This window comes from Sapajus apella, unplaced genomic scaffold (assembly GCF_009761245.1).
Source record: "Sapajus apella isolate SASKATOON/1434 unplaced genomic scaffold, GSC_monkey_1.0 scaffold60, whole genome shotgun sequence".
Classification (NCBI taxonomy): Eukaryota; Metazoa; Chordata; class Mammalia; order Primates; family Cebidae; genus Sapajus; species Sapajus apella.
The window spans coordinates 13,088,107-13,106,962 of record NW_022437000.1 but is presented as its reverse complement, the minus strand read 5'-3'; the positions used below and the strand labels follow the sequence as shown (position 1 = coordinate 13,106,962).

The 18,856-nt window shown below is 46.3% G+C and overlaps 1 protein-coding gene across 1 annotated transcript in view; it reads right to left on the bottom strand.

The window, feature by feature from the left end:
• The window catches only part of F10 (coagulation factor X), a 24,992-nt gene extending 6,136 nt beyond the window's left edge, over positions 1-18,856 (bottom strand). Inside the window, exons 1-5 of the mRNA XM_032246287.1 lie at positions 18,669-18,856; positions 12,763-12,923; positions 3,785-3,809; positions 2,823-2,936; positions 1,583-1,714 (exon numbers count right to left, since the gene is read on the bottom strand). Of these exons, the coding sequence (XP_032102178.1) occupies positions 1,583-1,714; positions 2,823-2,936; positions 3,785-3,809; positions 12,763-12,923; positions 18,669-18,738 (502 nt within the window). The 5' untranslated portion in view covers positions 18,739-18,856. The remainder of the gene's footprint in view (positions 1-1,582; positions 1,715-2,822; positions 2,937-3,784; positions 3,810-12,762; positions 12,924-18,668) is intronic.

Here is an 18,856-nt window from a genome sequence, read left to right as displayed (position 1 = left end):
AGGAAGGCAGGGGTGTGGGGGGCAGGTGGAGGAAGGCAGGGGTGTGGAGGGCAGGAGAGGGGAGAAGAGGAAGGAAATGGATGGCAGGGCCACAGCTCAGCCGTTTATTTGCTGTGCTCCTGCAGGGTCTGAGGGGGTTCTGGCGAATTCGCCAGCTGCAGGTGCTGTCACCCCAATCCCCTGCAGGCCTCAGCTCTGCCCATGTGTGCAATCACTACCCTTACAAGCTCTGAGTTCATCCATTAGGTGGAACTGAACTTTTTTTTTTTTTGAGATGGAGTCTTGCTCTGTCTAGAGTACAACAGTGCCATCTCGGCTCACTGCAATCTCTGCCTCCAGGGTTCAAGTGATTCTTGTGCCTCAGCCTCCCGAGTAGCTGGATTACAGATGCCCACCACCACACCCAGCTAATTTTTGTATTTTTAGTAGAGACAGGGTTTCACCATGTTGGCCAGGATGGTCTTGAACTCCTGACCTCAGGTGATCCACCCACCTCAGCCTCCCAAAGTGCTGGGATTACAGGCGTGGGCCACCTCGCCTGGCCTAAACTTTTTGCACTAGGAAGTAGTTTCCCTCATTTTATTTTCAAACATCACACTTGATTGTAAGTGAATCTGTGATTACTTCTAGAATTAAAAAATATTTGTGCGTGTGTCAAGAAACGACTTCAGGGTGCTCAGAGTGACCAGTGCCTGGAGGGGACAGTCATGGCAGCCACAGGCAGGACGGTCTGGGGGCTGAGCTGTGCCTGAGGCCGGAAGGTGAGCTGGGTTACCAGGCTCTTGAAAAGGCAGGCCTGGGCCTTTGCATTTCGATGCGCCCCTGGGTGAGGCTGAAGCTGTGGGCGGGGCCGGCTAGGAGTGGGAATGGGGTCACTGTGCAAGGAGCAGCTGTGATGCCTAGGACTCGCCTTCGAGGGCCACAGCCAGGCAGGCCCAGCGCAGGCGATGCCCACAGGGTCAGGACAAGGAGGCTTGTCCCCACCCTGCCCAGGCCCTGGTCTGTCCTATGCTCACTGCCCTCTGGTCACCTGTTGTCCACTTTCGTCAAGAAAAAGAAAAAATAAGTTCAATGAACACTGGTTCCAGAAGAGTGAGCTCAGAGGCTGAGTGTTCTCTGACCCCCACCCCAGCCCCGCTCCTTAGCTCCAGTTCTCAGGCCACCTCTGCCCCTCGCCTGCTCTGGTGCTCTGGGCCTGTGGTCCCCCCAGCTCCCTGGCATGGGTGGATCCCCCCCAGTCTAAGGGAGACTGAGGGCCTGTGGTGGGCCAGGCATCCTGCAAGGTGCTCCAGGGATCACCCAGGTACTCAGGCAAGAGTGTCTGTCCCATTGGTCAGATGAGGAAGCTGAGGTTAAACAGCACATCTGGCGCACAGAAATAATGGGTCTGTTTCCAAACCTTGTGGTCTTCATGTTTGGGCCACTGGAGCCCACAGCCCAGGACTCACTCCCGCCCTCCTGGTGCTGCTGTTACCTGCCAGGCCCACCCAGAACATGCCTATGTCCCTGCCCACCGGTGTGGGTGTGTGCTCCCTGCCCGGCCCATCAGCAGCTGGTGGCTGTGGCCCAGCGTGCCTCCTACCTGTGGGAATGCAGGCCTTGCCATCGTCAGCCAGGATGTACCCACTGGCACAGGAGCACACCACTGAGTTCTGCTCCTCGTGGCAGAACTGGTCACAGTCCCCGTTGTCCAGGCTGCAAAGCTTCCGTGTGACTGCAAGAGACAGGCACGTTGGCTCTGGGGTCGGCTGGCTGGGGACATGGAGGCTGAGCTGGTCCAAGGTTGCCAGCTACTTCCACTTGTCTTTCTGCCATAAAGTGGCCACTGGGCTAGAGCAAAGGGCCAGAGCCAGGCGACAGGCACACTTGCCTCAAAGGGCAACCTTGAGGGTCATGGGGAGCTCGTGGTGCAGTGTCCGGTGGAGCCTGGCTTCCTCGGCAGACGCCAGGCTCCAGGGACCTGCCCCTCACACGTACTGGCTGGGCGGCACCACCTGCCCCAGCAGCACTCACATTATGCTGACTCCACATCCCTCTGCGTGGGTTTTAATGAAAAAGTTAATCCCAGTGCAAAGATCAACATGCATGGAATTTTAGAAAACATTCATAGCTCTGGGAGCCTGAGCAGGATTATGCCTCATAAGTTACCAAATGGTGTCCCAGGGAGGCAACTCTGGACTTGGAATGGAATGAGGCATAATTGATATTCCCATCAGGGAAAATTCAAAAGTAAGACAATCTAAGAACATGGCCTAAAGATGATGAATTAAGTACTTTAAAAGAAATGCAAATCTTTTTCCTTAGGGAAAACTGACCTAATAGCAGCCTAACTTGTTATTGAAAAATTAATCACCACATTAGAGAAAGCTCTTAGTGATTCTTCCTTGTAGAGATAATTAAATGTATCCAATTTTTATAATTGGACAATCTCCAATATTTGTCCTTGACACCTGCATCCACACACATCAATAAGAGGTGATTTAGAATCACTGCACAGGGTCACAGGGCAATGCACTTGGCCCCAAGGAAAACAGAGTCCCCTCTTGTTTACACATGAATGGATCCCACACTTCAACGTTCTAGTCTGTCTCGGAGGATTGGAGAAGTGACTGTGTCTCTCTCATCACAGCCCCAAACTGAGTCGTTTGCGGGACATATTAGGGCTTTTTTATTCTATAGTGGCACAGCATAATAGAGCCCAGACTTTATAAATCAGAAATGACTTAAGATTGTTTCATTAGGCATTCGCACTTCTTCCCCCGCCCCACCTTCTACTCTTCAGGGGAGTCTGATCTGAAGGTATGTCAAGCAGAGGAACCTACATAATTCACAGTTTTTGCCTTCGAATCCTTCTAAACAGGTGCAGGTGTATTGCCCGAGGCCGTCTTTGCATTTGCCCTGGTTCTGGCAAGGATCGATCTCACACTGGTCGCCATCTGCAAAGAGAGGATTTTGAAACTGGAGTCTGCAAGCCGTTTCTGGGCATCATGGAAACAGCTTTGCTGTGCTAACCTTGGCACTGCTGTTCACATAACTGGAAATGGCTTCCTGTTCCTCTGTAAACAACTCCTCCTCTTTGGACTTTATTTTTCCACCCCCTTTTGTGGCCGTGTGTACGTGATGCCGTTATCTAGATGGATCACTGGCTTGGCTTTTTGATTTTTGCCGAGGTGTTTTGCTGTGTGTTTTCAGCCAGAGGCTACCACAGGGACCAGCTGGAAGGATACAGAGAAGGCGGGAGCATGGGGCTCGTTTCTGGGCTGAGCCTCAATGGGAGAGGATGTTAGGATTCCTCTTTCCAAATGAGCCGGGGGTGAAATGAGAATGCGAAGGCTAACACAGGACTTCCCATTTCCTGGAGGATTTACACAATCTGATTTAGAGATAGGTCCAGGTGTCATTTTGAGAAATGTGAATGACTGATACCATTTCATACCACTAAGCATGAAACCAAGGTGGTTACCTTAGTAGGGAATCTAATCTTTCAGACTGGTTTTTGCTTTTACCGAATACACTTGTATTTAAGAAAAGTTATGGAATTTGGTATCCTCAAATGAGAATGTACTGATTTAGGTATATATCTCTAAGTCAATAACAAAACAAGAATTAGTATAAAATTACTCTAAAAACTCTTTTACAATAACTATTATGGAAATACCCTGAGGGAAAAAGTCTTAAATGAGTGAGATTAAAACAAAAGCAGAAAGGAAATTCAGGAAATATTTTCAAAATTCAAATATCCTAATGAACCCCTCACTTAAGGTTAAAACAATAAAAAACATACCTTTGTATTTATTCCAGAATTCATTCTAAAAGGAAAAAAAAGATTAAAAAATACATTAGGGAAAACAGAGACATTTTACACCAATAACAACCATAATTGAGTGATTCAACCTGAATAGAGTATTTCCCCAACAAAAGTCACTTTTAGGAATGAATTGTTCTAGAACTATTCAATCTAAAGATAAAAGCTATGCAGATCTTCTGCATCTGTGAAGACGTGACTTCAGTCATCTTAAATGCACCATGTTTGTTGAATATTGAAAATATTTTCAAGTTAATTACCTAGAAATGGATTGCACCAAAAAGAGCTTGCTCTGTTTGCTGGTCAGTGGATGGTTTTTAGTTGATGTGCCCGCGCTAAACATTCAGACAAGAGTCACATGTTTGTCAATAGTCATTATGTTAGCTGAAAAATATTTATTGCTGATTAGCTTAAGCTAAGTATCAAGAGCCTGTATTATACTAAAAAATGTCCGCGGTCTTATTTTTTTTAATTCTTTAAAAAAAATAAGTTGGTTGAATAGCGTCCTCCCTAATTCAGGCCCACCTGCATTAGCCTCAGAATATAACCTTAGTCTGAAATAGGGTCTTTGCAGTTGTGACAAGGCAAGGCTGTAGTTAAGATCACGTGGGGTCAGTGCAGGCCCTAAATCAAAGACAGCGTCCTTATAAGAGACAGAAAACGTCACACAGCGCCACAGAGAGAGAAGGCCATGTGAAGATGAAAGCAGAGGTTGATGCAACCCAAGGACGCCCACACTTGCTGGGTGCCCCGGAGGCAAGCAGAGACTCTGGGACAGAGACTCTCTCGCACCCTTCAGAAGGAATCAACACTGCCAACACCTTAATTTTGGACTTGCCTCCAAAGCTGTGACAAGAAATCCCTGCTATTTCAAGGCATTTGTGGTACTTCGTTACAGTTGCCCTAGGAAGCAAACACATCCTTGTTTTACTTTTTTATTTTAAAAATTATCACAGTAAAATCAATGTTTTGCTGTACACGTCTATGATTTTCAGCACATGTAGAGACTTGTAACCACCACGAGCAGGATACAGAAGAGCTCCATCCTCCCCCCAGAATTCCCCATGCCGTCACCGCCCCCACCTGCCAAACCCTGGCAAACCCTGCTTCACCACTAATCTGCTCTTCATCACAATAATAATGACTTATTGAGAATGTCATGTACCTTATAGGACCTTGTGAAACTAGCCTTTCATTCAACACAAAGTCTTTGAAATTCATCCAAGTTATTCTTGTACATAAATGTACAAAATGTTGTAAATAAACTGTTGTATCAATAGTTTCTTCCTTGTTGTTGCTGACAACTATTATATTGTATGACTACAACCAGCAAAAGACATTTATCTTACTTCTACCTTTCGGCAATTAAGAACAGAGTTGCTGGCTAGGCGTGGTGGCTCACACTTGTAATCCCAGCACTTTGGGAGGCTGAGGCGGGTGGATCATTTGAGGTCAGGAGTTCGAGACCAGCCTGGCCAATACGGTGAAACCCCGTCTCTACTAAAAGTACAAGAATTAGCCTGGCGTGGTGGTGCACACCTTTAATCCCAGCTACTTGGGAGGCTAAGGCAGGAGAATCGCTTGAGTCAGCAGGAGGTGTGAGTCAAGATTGTGCCATTGCACTCCAGCCTGGGCAACAGGAATACCCTGTCTCAAAAAAAAAAAAAAAAAAAAAAAAAAGACTAGAGTTGCTATCGACATTTATGTACAGAATTTTATGTGGAAATAAGTTTTCATTTCTGTAGGGTAAATGCCCAGGAATGGGATTGCTGAGTCATATGGTAACCTTATATAACTTTATAAGAAACTGTCAAACTCCTTTTTAAAGTGGCTATGCCACTTTGCATTTCCACAAGCAGTGTATCAAAGTTCCGCTTGCTCTGTATCTTAACCAACACTGTTATGTGTCAGTGTTTTTTATGTTATAGGTATGTAGTCGTTCTCATTGCGGTTTTAATCTGCATTTCTGTAATAGCTAATAGCATTGAATATCTTCTCACATGTTTATTTTCCATCCATATATCCTCTTTGGCATGGTGGTTTTTCAGATCTTTTGTTCAATGTTTACTTGGGTGTTTATTTTCTTCTTTCGAGCTGTAAGGTTTCTTTATATATTCTGAATATGATTCCATTGTTGGACATGTGATTTGCAAACATTTTCTCAGTCTGTAGCTTGTATTTTTATTCTCTTAACAGTGTGTATTTTTGCAGTGCAAAAGTTTTTAATTTTGATAAAGTCCAGTTTATGACATTTTTCTTTTATCAAATCATTCTTTCGGTGTGATGTCTAAGAGTTTTTGCCTAGCTCCATGTCATAACTTTGGTTGTATTTTCTCCTAAAAGTTTGCTAGTTTTATATTTTATCTTTGGATCTATGACCCATTTTGGGTTCACTTTCGTATAGTTATGAAGTTAGGTCAGGTGATTTTTTTGCATGTAAATATATAATTGTTCCAACACTGCTATGGTCTCAACATGCCCCCCATACATATGTTAAAATTTCATTGACAATGTAATAGTATTAAGGATGAGATCTTTAGGAGGTGATTAGGTCATGAAGGTTCTGCCCTTGTAAATGGAATTAATGTCCTTATAAAAGAGGCTTCACACAGTGTTCATCCCTTCTGCTTTCTGTCAGGTGAGGATGCAGCGACAAGTCACCATCTTGGACGCACAGACCAGGCCCTCATCAGGCCCCATACCTGCTGGTGTCTTGATCTTGGAGGACTTCCCAGCCTCCATACCTGTGAGCAGTAACTTTATTCTGTTTATAAAGTACCCAGTCTGAGCTATTTTTTTTATAGAAGCACAAACAGACTGAGACTAATATCACTTGTTGAAAAAGGCAATTCTTTTTATTTTTCTTTTTTGAGATGGAGTTTCACTCTTGTTGCCCAGGCTGGAGTGCAGTGGTGCGATCTCAGCTCACTGCAACCTCTGCCTCCCAGGTTCAAGTGATTCTCCTGCCTCAGCCTCCCAAGTAGCTGGGATTACAGGTGCCTGCCACCACACCCAGCTAATTTTTGTACTTTTTTAGTAGAAATGGGGTTTCACCATGTTGGCCAGGCTGGTCTCAACCGACCTCAGGTAATCCACATACATGAAAGTGCTAGGATTACAGGTGTGAGCCAGTGTGCCTGTCTGACAATTCTTCCTTTATTGAATTGCTTTTGTGCTTTTGTACTTTTGTCAAAAATAAACTGGCCATATTTGTGTTGGTTTACACCTGAACTCACTATTCTGTTCTACTGAGCTATGTTTCTACTGAGCCTGTTTCTTCATCAATGCCACCCATTCATATCTCTGTAATTAATGTGGCTTTATAATGTCTTAAAATAAGATAGTGTGACTCTTCCAATTTTATTCTTCCTTTTCAAAATTGTTTTAGCCATTTTAGTTCCTTTACCTTTCCACATACATTTTAAAATCAACTTGTCTCTATCTGCTAAATTTTGACTGGCAGGGTACTGCATTTATAGATCAAATTGGGGGAAACTGATATCTTAATAAGTTGAGTCTTTCAATCCATGAACATTGTATGTGTCTCCATTTACTTAAGTCTGTTTAAATACTTTCACTGGAATTTTGCAAATTTCGTGATAAAGACCCTGTATATGTTTTATTAGTTTTACATTAGTATATAATTTTCTTTGAAGCAATTGTAAATGGCATTTGAAAAATTTTGGCTTACAACTAACTGTACATTGCTACTACATAAAAATATGATCAAAATATGTGTGCTGACCTTGTATTCTGTGACCTTGTTACACTCATTTGTAAATTTTAGGAGCATTGATATGGTTTGGCTATGTCCCTACCCAAATCTCATCTTGAATGGTAGTTCCCATAATCCCCATGTGTAGTGGGAGGGACTCAGTGGGAGGTAATTGAATCATGAGAGTGGTTCCTCCATGCTGTTCTGGTGATAGTCAGTTCTCATGAGATCTGATTTTTTTTAAGGGGATTCCCCTTTTGCTTAGCTGTCATTTTTCTCTCTCTTGCTGCCACGTAAAGAAGGATATCTTTGCTTCCTTTTCTGCCATGATTGTAAGTTTCCTGAGGCCTCCCCAGCCATGCAGAACTGTGAGTCAATTAAACCTTTTTTTCTATTATAAATTACCCAGTCTCAGACAGTTCTTCTAGCAGCATGAGAATGGATTAAAACAAGCTTTCTTCACCCTTCACATTATTTACAATTTTCTATATGCATGATCATGTTATCTTCAAATAGTGATAACTTTATTTCTTTTTCTTGACCTATTGAAGGCCTTCTTTATAGCTAGGATTTCTAGTATAATGTTGAATTGGGAGGGTTGGGAATGAACATTCTTGTGTTGTTCCTAGTCTCAGAAAGAAAACATTCAATTTTCACCTTTAAGTATAATATCAACTGTAGATTCTTTGCAGATGAGCTTTGTTATGTTGATATAATTTCCTCCTATTGATATTCTTCTGGTAGGTTTTTTATAAAATCATAAATGGATGTTAAATTTTGCCAAATTTATTTTTTGCCTCAATTGACATGATTATGTGGGTGTTCTCTTTTGTTTATATGGTGGATTACATAATTATTTTTTAATATTGAGCCAGTCATGTGTGCCCCAGATAAACTCACTTGGTCATGGTGTACTATTATTCTTTTAAAAATATACTGCTGGCTGGGCGCGGTGGCTCACACCTGTAATCCCAGCACTTTGGGAGGCCGAGACAGGTGGATCACGAGGTCAAGAGATCAAAACCATCCTGGTCAACATGGTGAAACCCCGTCTCTACTAAAAACACAAAAATTAGCTGGGCATGGTGGGGCGTGCCTGTAATCCCAGTTACTAGGGAGGCTGAGGCAGGAGAATTGCTTGAACCCAGGAGACGGAGGTTGCGGTGAGCGGAGATCACGCCATTGCACTCCAGCCTGGGTAATAAGAGTGAAACTTCATCTCAAAAAAATAAATATATATAAATAAAAATAAAAATATACTGCTGCACTCAATTTGCTAATATTTTGTTGAGGATTTTTATGTCTAGGTTCATGAGAGATATTGTTATATAGGGTGGTTTTGTTTTCAGTATTTGTCTGGTTTTGCCATCAGAGTAATGCTGGCCTAAAGCAAACTGAGAAATGTTTCATCTTCTATTTTCTAGAAGAATCATATAGAATTGGTATTCTTTTTGAAATATTTGGTAAAATTCTACCAGTGAAATCATCTGTACCTGAACATTACTATTCAGAAGGTCTTTAATTAAGAATTGAATTGGCAGATATCTCTTTCATCTTGTGTAGGTTTTGGTGGCTTGAGGTATTGAATAATAGGCCCATTTCATTCAAGTTGTTCAAGTATCATCCCAATTTATATGTGCAGAGTTGTTCAAAGTATTTTCTTATTACACATTTAACATCTGCAGTTTCTGTAGTGATGTCCCCTCTCTTTTACTCCCAACATAGTTACTTTTTTGTTCTTTCTTCTGTCAGTCTTGAGTTTCATTAGCTTATTAATTTTGTCTATTACTTTTGTTTTCAATTTATTTGATTTCTGCTTTTTAAATTTCCTTTTGTCTTTTTCTACTTTATTAAAATGGAAGCTCATGTAAACAATCTGAGACTTTCTTTCCTTTCCCGTATGAGCATTTAATGCTATAAATTTCCCTTGAAACACTGCTTTTTTTGCTGCATCCCACAGATTTTATGTTACATATCCATTTTTGCTTAGCTCAAAATACTTTTTACTTCCTTTAAAATGTTCTCTTTGACTCACTGATTATTTATACATGTGTGACTTTATTTCCAAGTACTTAGGGAAGTTTCTAGTTATTTCTCTGTTGGTAATTTTTTGTTTAATTACATTATGGTCAGAAAGCATACTTTATGAGTTCAATCTTTTTATTGAAGTACGCTTTGAGACACAGGATATAGTCTACCTTGTGGAATTTTCCATAGGTGGAAGTAAAGTGTACTTTGCTATTACTGAGAATCCTATAAATGTCCACTAGATTCAGGTCAAGTGATGTCTGGAAGACTGGAGGAAAAAATGATAAACTCACAGCCAGTTGTATCATATAGTACTTCTAATTCTAATCTTATTCCTCAATACACTGCAATTTACTTTTTAGAGTCCTCAAATAGCTGCTACATGCATTCTATCCATGTTTTGGAGCTACACTTAGTGGGAGAGATGGTGTGGAATGTGGTTTCTTCATCTTATCTGGAATTGGAACTTGTTGATAACCTTTAACTCAGTCATCTCTCTCTTTGCGGAAGCCATTCTTAGAAAATAATCTAGAAGAAATGCATGCACATGTGTTTTCCTAAAAGCAATATTTAGAAATAACTTATATGGCCAAACTGTGAGAAGAGTAAATGCATCATATGATAAAATATAGCATAGCTATATAGAATAAGAGTGTTTGAGAAATGATGCTGAGTTAAACATAAACTTGAATCAGCATTATTTTATTAAAGAAAAATTCTACCAGTGGGAGAAAAATATGTATATATAAGAAATATTTGAAAATAGTTGTTAAAATTCTAAATTTTTTCTATTAGAGACAAACCATTTATTTGCTAACAAGGAATAAAAAGGAATTCTTAGTTTAATTAAGAAGTAGATCTTGATTTTTTGCAGAAATGCAAAGATATCTGAATCACACAACTTAAGACAATTTAAATGTTCTAGATAAAAGTGTCAATGTTGTGCTTTCCATTGTATTAGTGGTTGCTATATTCTCTTTCTTGTTTTCAAGTTTCATGCCTGGAGGCAGAAGTATTTCCTTGATGTTGTGAGTCTATGAGAAATATGGTAACACATTTGATTGTCACACTCCAACCAGCTGTGGGGGAAAGCCCATATTCTAGGGCTCTACAGAAGTTTTCACCTATGAACGTGGCCTCATCATCTTCACTGGCCTTGTCTTGTTTGTCAACAGCTGCTGCTGTTGCTGCATGGAAACATTCAGCTATCTTCATGACAAATAGCTCAACGTGCTAAGTGAGACATTCTTAGGATGATCCATTTGGTCGAAGAACTCATTAACTGCAAGTGATAACAGATAAATGTGGGACTGATGTAAGTCACTTTCAGGAACTCGTTGATAAGCTTATCAAGAAGTCTGGCTGTGGTCTGAGGTGGAAGACTTTCAAAAGCTTTTGTTACATAGAAATCAACAAGAATTTTTTGAGTTTCTTCAGTTCTGAAGAGGTTAGTTTCTGGCAGCATCACACCCAGCACTTTTTCAAGCTCTTCTACCATGCTGATTCTCCAGAGGGTGAGCAGACGTCAACTCCATAGGTTTGGTTTTCTGGGCCAACTGGATGGTGGGTGACCTTGGAACAACCTGTGATGTGCTTCACCCCTGAATAATCTTTTCTGGGATTTCAATGAGATCATGATAGTCTGCATAGACCATGTAGAACCAACAGGTGCTGAACTCGGGGTGGCAAATCAAATACATTCTCTTATTTCTTAACTGGCATCCAATTTCATAAATCCAATGAATGCCACTAACCAGCACCTTAAGGTAGAGTCCTGAAGCAATTCTCAAATATAAGTTAATGCCCACCTTGTTGTGGCAGGTGATGAAAGGCTCAGCCCCTGCTACCCTGGGATGATGTTCATCATGAAGGTTTCAATGTCTAGAAATCTCAACTCATCCAAAAAATTTCTCATATATGTGGTGATCTTAGGGCAGATGATACATTGCTTTCTCAGAAAGTCACTCAGGATCAAGTCCAAGTACTCAAATAATATTGGGTCTCTTTGCCTTTGAGGCTACAGTAAGGATGAGGCAACATGTGAGCCAGGAGATGGCAGTGCAATTTCGCAGGGGTTGATGCTGAGCTCGCCCTTCTTGGTGTTTTCCAGATTTTCCTGGACTCCAAATATGACTTCCTGTGGGAGTTTATTTATTGACTTATAATTCCTTGATCTGGCCATAAATTGCAACTTCACTCTAGTCTGTAGGGATCATTAGAAGGTGAACTTTCCCCAGTTATTTTGGCATGGATCTTCAAGGTGACGTCAGTCATGTAGTCACAGGCTGCAGGGGTCTTCCCCAATAAGCTTTGGCGGTGGCTTATGCTGGGGACCTGTAAGGAGCCTTGAAGTTTCCATTCGGGTCCACAGCCAGTGGTGTGGCTGGTGGCGGCAGCCACGGCTGGCCTAGCTGTTGCTCACTGAGCTCTGGCTTGGACCCTTCCCGGCTACTCTCTCCTCTTCAGCTCATTTTTGTCAGTTCCGGATCACCGCCGCCCACTTCCACTTCAGAGTCCTGCCCTGCAGCCACCTTTCCTGAGACCTGGGGTGTGGCCTCAAAACCCCTCAAGACCCCTCGTCCATTTCCAGGTCCGTCCGAAGCCCCGCCTCTTCCGGGGAAGAGGGGCGAGCATTTTCCGCTCGGGGCTGCTGAGGCTGCGCAGTCGCGGCCCGGTGTCAGCGCGCTCCTCCTGCTGCACAGGCGCAGTGCTGGGCTCGTTGCCAGGCGTCACAGCCGGTTTTCCTGCTGCGCAGGCGCGATGCTGGGTTCGCGGCCCAGCGTCAGCGCAGGTCCGTGGGCTGGCGTCGTTGTGCGCCTGCGCACTGCCGCCGTAGGCTGCGGCAGTCAGCGTCCCGAGGCCAGGGCCGGACGCGGGCGCGGGAGGGCACGATCCCGGCTCGCTGCAAGTCGGTGAGGCGCTGGCCGAGGCCATGAGCCTGGGTTTCTAGGTTATTTTATTTTTAAATGGACTTAACTCTGGTGTAAGCCTTGTGACCCTCAGGGGACGTGGGCGCACCCCTGCTGAGTCCTCGTCGGGAAGGGGTCCCTGTGGGCAGGACTCAGCCGCGGCCTCGGTTCGCTGCGCCCCGCCCCGGAAAGCCCTTTCGCGGCTGCGCCTCCCTCCAGACACCCCCGGGGGTGGGGGACGGAGCGGCGGGGCCCGCGAGGGCGCCCGACCCGAGCGCCTTCCCCCAGCCCAGCCCCAGCCTTACCGTCTGGTCGCTGTCCTCGAACACCTCGCGGGCCTCTTCGTAGGAGCAGGTCTCTTCCATGCACTCCCTCTCAAGGTTTCCTTTTTTTAACTCTTCTAAAATGGAGTTGGCCCTCCTGACCCTCGCCAAGACGTTGTTGGCCTGCTCCCTGCGGATGAACACTGGAAAACAGGCAGGACAGGGTTAAATGCTGCGGTCACCCGCACCCGGGCCCCCCTCACCGGGGCCCCCAACCGCAGTGTCCCTTACCACATGCACATCACAGAAGGCGGATCCCTCCCTTGTAAACCGAAAATAAAATTCTTAGCCCCCAACCTGCTGAATGGACCCCTCCTCTCTGCCAAGGGGATTCCATAGGAACCTGAAAGACTAGTTCAGGCCATGACGGGAAGCGGGTCCCACATGCCTCATTATTTCTTCCTCCCTTTGGAATCCAGGCACAGCTGACCAGCATCTACAGTAAGAACTTAAGACTGACCAAACATTCTTTGTAGCAATGAGATACCAGTTTCCAACCTGACTTCTCTAGTATAGGATCACAAGACATATAGCAGGCCCTGAAAAGAATTATTTCACCTCAAATGGGATTTCTTTAACATATTATGAAATTGCCCTGCAAAGCTGTCTCAGGGGAACCTACATTCCGTAGAGAACCCCCATACATTTCCAGGTCTTTTTCTGAGTCGAGAGTCTAGCACCTTTTTTTTGCTTTAAGATGGTGTCTCGCTCTGTCACCCAGGCTGGAGTGCAGTGGCACGTCAGCTCACTGCAACCTCTGCCTCCCAGGTTCAAACTATTCTCCTGCCTCAGGAGGAGATTATCCTGCCTCAGCCGCCGAGTAGCTGGAACTACAGGCGTGCACCACCACACCCAGCTAATTTTTGTAATTACTAGAGATGGAGTTTCACCATGTTGCCCAGGCTGGTCTTGAATTCCTGACCTCAAGTGATATGCCAAAGTGCTGGGATTACAGGATGAGCCATGGCACCTGGCCAAGAGTGTAGCACTTTTTAAAGGTCTGTAGAGGAAACAGTTGCCATCTATTGTCTCTAAGGGTGGCCACCTATGAGTCTTCATCTACATAACAAGAACCTTGGTCTCCACAACCCCTTATCATAACCCAGATACTCCTTTCTATTTATTCTAGGTCTTTAGATAATTCTTTCAACTGATTACCAATCAGAGTATCTTTGAAGCCACCTATGACCTGGAAGCACCCACCTTCCCTCTTTCTGAAATGAACCAGTTTACACCTTATGCTTATTGATTGATATCTGTCCCCCTAAAATGCATAAAATCAAGCTGTGACCCAACCGCCTTGAACACGTTCTCAGGACCTCCTAAGGTTGTGTCATGAGTCATGGCCCTCACATTTGGCTCAGAATAAATCTCTTCAAAGATTTTACAGAGTTTGGCTTCTTCATCAACACTTTCCTCAGGCACTTTGGGGACTGTGGAGGGGAATGGCCGTCTCTCTCCCCAGTTCTCTATGAGGTACAGCATGAGACACCTGCTCTAGACCCATGCACCCTGCTGTGGAGAAGTAGACACATCCCATCCAGTCAGCTCATCAGCCTCCTCACATGCTCACACCGGCTCAGCTGGCCACCCAAGCGCCCTTCCTTGAATTCCCCCTCCCTCAGAGTGCTTTCAGCCCAGTCTACCCTGTGCTTCGGCTCAAGCTGTGCCCCTTCAGCCTGGCTTCACTGTCTCTAAGGTCTCTGCTCTTTGTTATGTGGTGATTTGTGATGCTCTTTCGATAACAAGCCATAGAAGTACAACGTATGAAGTCCCAGAACACACACATATGCCAGCTTTCAAGAAATAACACTGATTAGTATTTCAAAAAAAAACCTTAGTACAAAGTTTTCTATTTGATTCTACTTTTTTTTTTTTTTTAATACTGAGTTGATTTCATGGCAAGCATGAAATCACTGGCATTACTGGCAAGCTTCTTTTCTTGACTCTGTAGTCTTTTTCTGTACTTTTTTCCCACTGAAAAACTCAGTGTCTTGCCACTTATAAAGATGACTCTCCAAATTGATCTCTCTAGCACTGACTTGTCCTGAGCTCCGTGTTTTCAGCTCTCTCACCATGACAGATGCCTTCCCTCATCTCAGAACTCCAAACTCTCCATGTCCAAGATTTAAAAACAAGACTGCAGAACATCTTAGTCACTTACTACTTATTACTGGCAGATGAGAATAATAATACCTATTCTTAGAGTTGTTTTAAAGAGTGTATAAACTCCTAGTGTTGAGTTTAGTATACAGAAGGTGCTCAATAAATCTTAGGTTCATTCCTATCTCCAGTTATTTTACCTTCCAAATTTCCCATTTCTTAAGTGACACCGACATTATTCCACCAACGCTAGGCTTAGATTTACTATTTGTTGACCCTGCCCCATTACTCTGCATATCTGCTCAAGCACTTGCTCTGAAATGCAGCCCACACGTGGCTCCTGCAAGTCTGTACACGTGGCTCCCTGCTGCAACCTGCGGCCTCATGTCACCCCACTCCACAAAAGTCACCAAGGGTGCTGAGGGTGGGGCAGGGAATGCCCGTCTCCCTTGGAACCCCTGGCTCTCATGGTGGGATGACCACAGCCTCAGACAAGTTATCTAAGCCTGGCTCAGTGTTTTCCGAATTGGGACTGGTGGCCTCCTGGGCTCCACTTGGGGTCTGAAGGCCACATTCTGCCTTGCCCTCGATGTTCTAATGCACGTCCACATGAACACCTCTCGACCCCACCTCTCTTCCACTTTGTCTCCTTCCTGTGGCCAGACTGACGTACGCCTGGTTTTCTCTCTGCTGCCCTAGAGCCACAGTGACGGTTCACAGACTTGCCACAAGGGTTGGTCCCCACTCAGCCAGGGCTTGATGTCCTCACTGTTTCTGGTCAGTCCCTCGCACCCTCTGTGACTCTTAGAGGAACTCGCTGTTCTGCAATGCCGGCCACACCTGTTCCCCTTGGCATCCACCCCGAGCATCCCCAGGCTGACTCACCACTAAGAATTCACCTTTCCTGTGCAGCGCTTGGGGTGATGCAAGGAAGTCAAAGACCACCCAGAACCCGACCCCAGGGCCTTCCCACGGCCAGGGCTCCCAGGCCACACCACCTTCAACTCTGCCTTCATTCATGTCTCTCTGCCACACTGGGCTCCACGCTGACCTAGGCTGAGCCCAAGACTCATGCCCTAGGACCTTGGCACCAGTCTTTTCCCTGTCTGGAACATTCTTTCTGCAGATACCTGCATGGCCCGGCCCCAGCTCCCCCTGAGAGGCGCTCCCTGACCATGCCCTCTGACGTTGCCCCCACCTGTGTCTCTTCCATCCCCTTACACTGTGCTATTTGTCTGCTAGCGTCTAACCCCTCTCTGACATTACATGTTGACAGGTTCATCCTTCTCTCCACTGGAAAAAGACTTGGCCTGTTTGGTCACAGCTGTGTCCCCATGCCTGGCACGACCAGAACTTAACCGATATTTGTTAAGGGAATGATGGAAAGACTGCACGCCTGGCCCGGGCCTCTGGACTGAATCTGGGCACTTTCGCCGTCTGTTACTGCTGACCACATCAGCGTTTCAGTCAGACTGAGTAGGTCGGGCCTTGGCCACGTGGCCGCATTTTCTGATGTGAGTAAAGTGGCAAAACGAAATTAAAATGTGCCAAGGTTTTTAGACACTTGTCTCAAGAAACTAATGGAATTAATCCAGATCAGAGTTCTGGAGTGTCCACACTCGCACACGTTTGTTGTGTGGTTTTGTTTCTTGTGTGCATTTGTTCTTCAGAAGCCGTCAGGAGTGTCGCAATCCTTGAACACACGGTCGCGTTTGTTGTGGCAACATCAGCGACTTCCACAGTCAGCAACTGCATTCAAACAGGTTTTATCAGCAAGTAGAAGTTTCAGTCAGTAAGGTCAAAACTCACGAAGAATGGATTTAAACTTGCTTAATGTAAAGACGGAACCTGAAGTCACGTAGCGTTAGTAATCGCCAGGCTAACGGTGGCCATTTAGAGGCTGGCGCTGCCGGTGCTGTGCATATTCTGATTTTATTAAAATAAAAAGTTGGATTGCAAAAACACTCACAGGTGTCAGGACAGGGCTGAATAATGTTCCTCCAAATTCATGTCTTTCTCAAAAACTCAGAACGTGACCTTAATTGGAAATAGAAGTTTTGCGATGTATTTGGTTAGGAAGACATTTTACAGGAGTAGGGTGAGCCCTAAATCCAATGACTGGTGTCCTTCCGAGAGGAAAGAAGACCCACAGAAAAACAGCCGTGACGAGAATGCCACGCGGTGATGGAGGCAGTGGTGACAGTGATGCACCCACAAGCCACGGCTCCGAAGCCGCTGCCCCCGGACGCCAGAAGACAGGCCCACAGCAGATTCTCCCCCCGGCTGTGGATGAACCAGCACCACTGACACCTTGATTTTGAACTTCCAGCCTGTGGAGCTGTGGGGAAAATGTTTCTGTGGCTTTAAGCTACTTGGTCCATGGTTCCTTTCTCATAGCAGCCCCAGCCAAGCAGTGCTGAAGCCCCGCCACCCCAGGAGAGCTTCGTGACTGCCAGGACAGCCATGTTCGTTTCAAGGCTAGACTGCAGCTGCTGTGCGTATTTGATTTTAGTAAAATAAAAAGTGTGCACAGCAAGGTCCTGAGTGGGACATTCTGGGACCTGCGTTCAGTCCCACCCACCCCAGAGCACAGCTGTTGAGGCCTCTGAGGTGGCGTCGGGGAGGGAGACGGCCTAGTGCCTTCTCTGGTGCTGACCATGTCCTCCCAGGATGCAGGCTGGCCCCAGGACACCACAGGCGTGGTCATGGGCCAGGCCGGCTCCACACGGCTAAGTGTGTCATGCTTCTGGGTCCACAGGTCTCAGGGCTCCTGCACAGAGCAGTGTGGCCTGAGGGGTGGGGAGAAGCTGGGGGAGACGGAACCACACATTACCCCATGGAGGGGAGTCCGGTTCCATGTGGAAGACAGGGAGAGGTGGGCTAAGGGGACAGAGGCTGGGGAGAGCAGTGGGCTGAGGGTGGGATGGAGAGGACCCCCATGCGATGTGGCTGCAGCTCCAGTGTCACCGGGCAGGGGGCCGCTCAGGTCAGCAAGGCCTCAGCCTCAGATAAGCTATCCAACCCTGAGGGTCCACTCAGCCTTCCCAGGGGCCTCCCCTTTCCTCCTCACGAGGGTCTTCCCCTGCTGCATCTCTCCCTCACACCCTCCTTCCCCACACCTGTGTCCTCTAGGTGCCCCTGCCTGTCTACTTTATCCAGGACGCACACAAGCCTAGGGTCCCTGTCTCCCTCATCCCCACCAGAGGGGCCTTCCCTTCCTCTGTTGCCCCCAGCCTTGCCTGGCTTCTGCCCTTTCTGGACCTCTGCTTTTGGACAGGCCTAGGGGTCCTGGACATCCCTGGTGGCCCCCCCAGTCCAGCTGTGTGTAGCCAGTCCGAGGGTGGTGGCACTGGCTCAGCTCAGCTCCTTCTCTCTGGGAGCTCCTCTGTGGTGTCCCCTTCCTGTCCTCCCTGTGGTGGCGGACAGTCAACTGTCCTGTCTCTGCCTGCCTCCACCCCTCCCTCTGTGTCCCTCCCCGTCTCTGTCTCCCTGTCTCTCCATCTCTGTCTCTGCCTCCAGGTCTCCCATTTCACTCTGTTTCTCCCTTCCTCTCCTTCTCACTCTCTGACTCTGTCCTTGTGTTTTTGCCTCTGTGACCTCTGATCTGCCCGTAGCCACAGGGACGTCCTTGGCTAGAAAGGCCAAGCCCAGCCATCCGAGGCCAACCCCTGGCAGCGGCCAAGGCACCCACCGTCCCAGCTGCGGAGATGAGAGGGTTTCCTCAGCTGCTGCCCCTCCCTGCTCCCCGGTGCCGCCTTTGAGTCTGAAGGGCGAGGGGCACTTACGGCTTCCCCCGGGCAGCAGGAGGCCAGCCAGGGAGGCGCTGAGCAGGACGAGGTGCAGTGGGCGTCCCATGGTGTGGCCGAGTAGCGTGTCCCTGTCCTCAGCGGGACAGGCAGCCGGAGCAAAGTGCACGCCCCGGCCGGGAGGCTGCTGTCCCGCTGCTTGTCACTTGGCTTAGGCCTCCTGATTG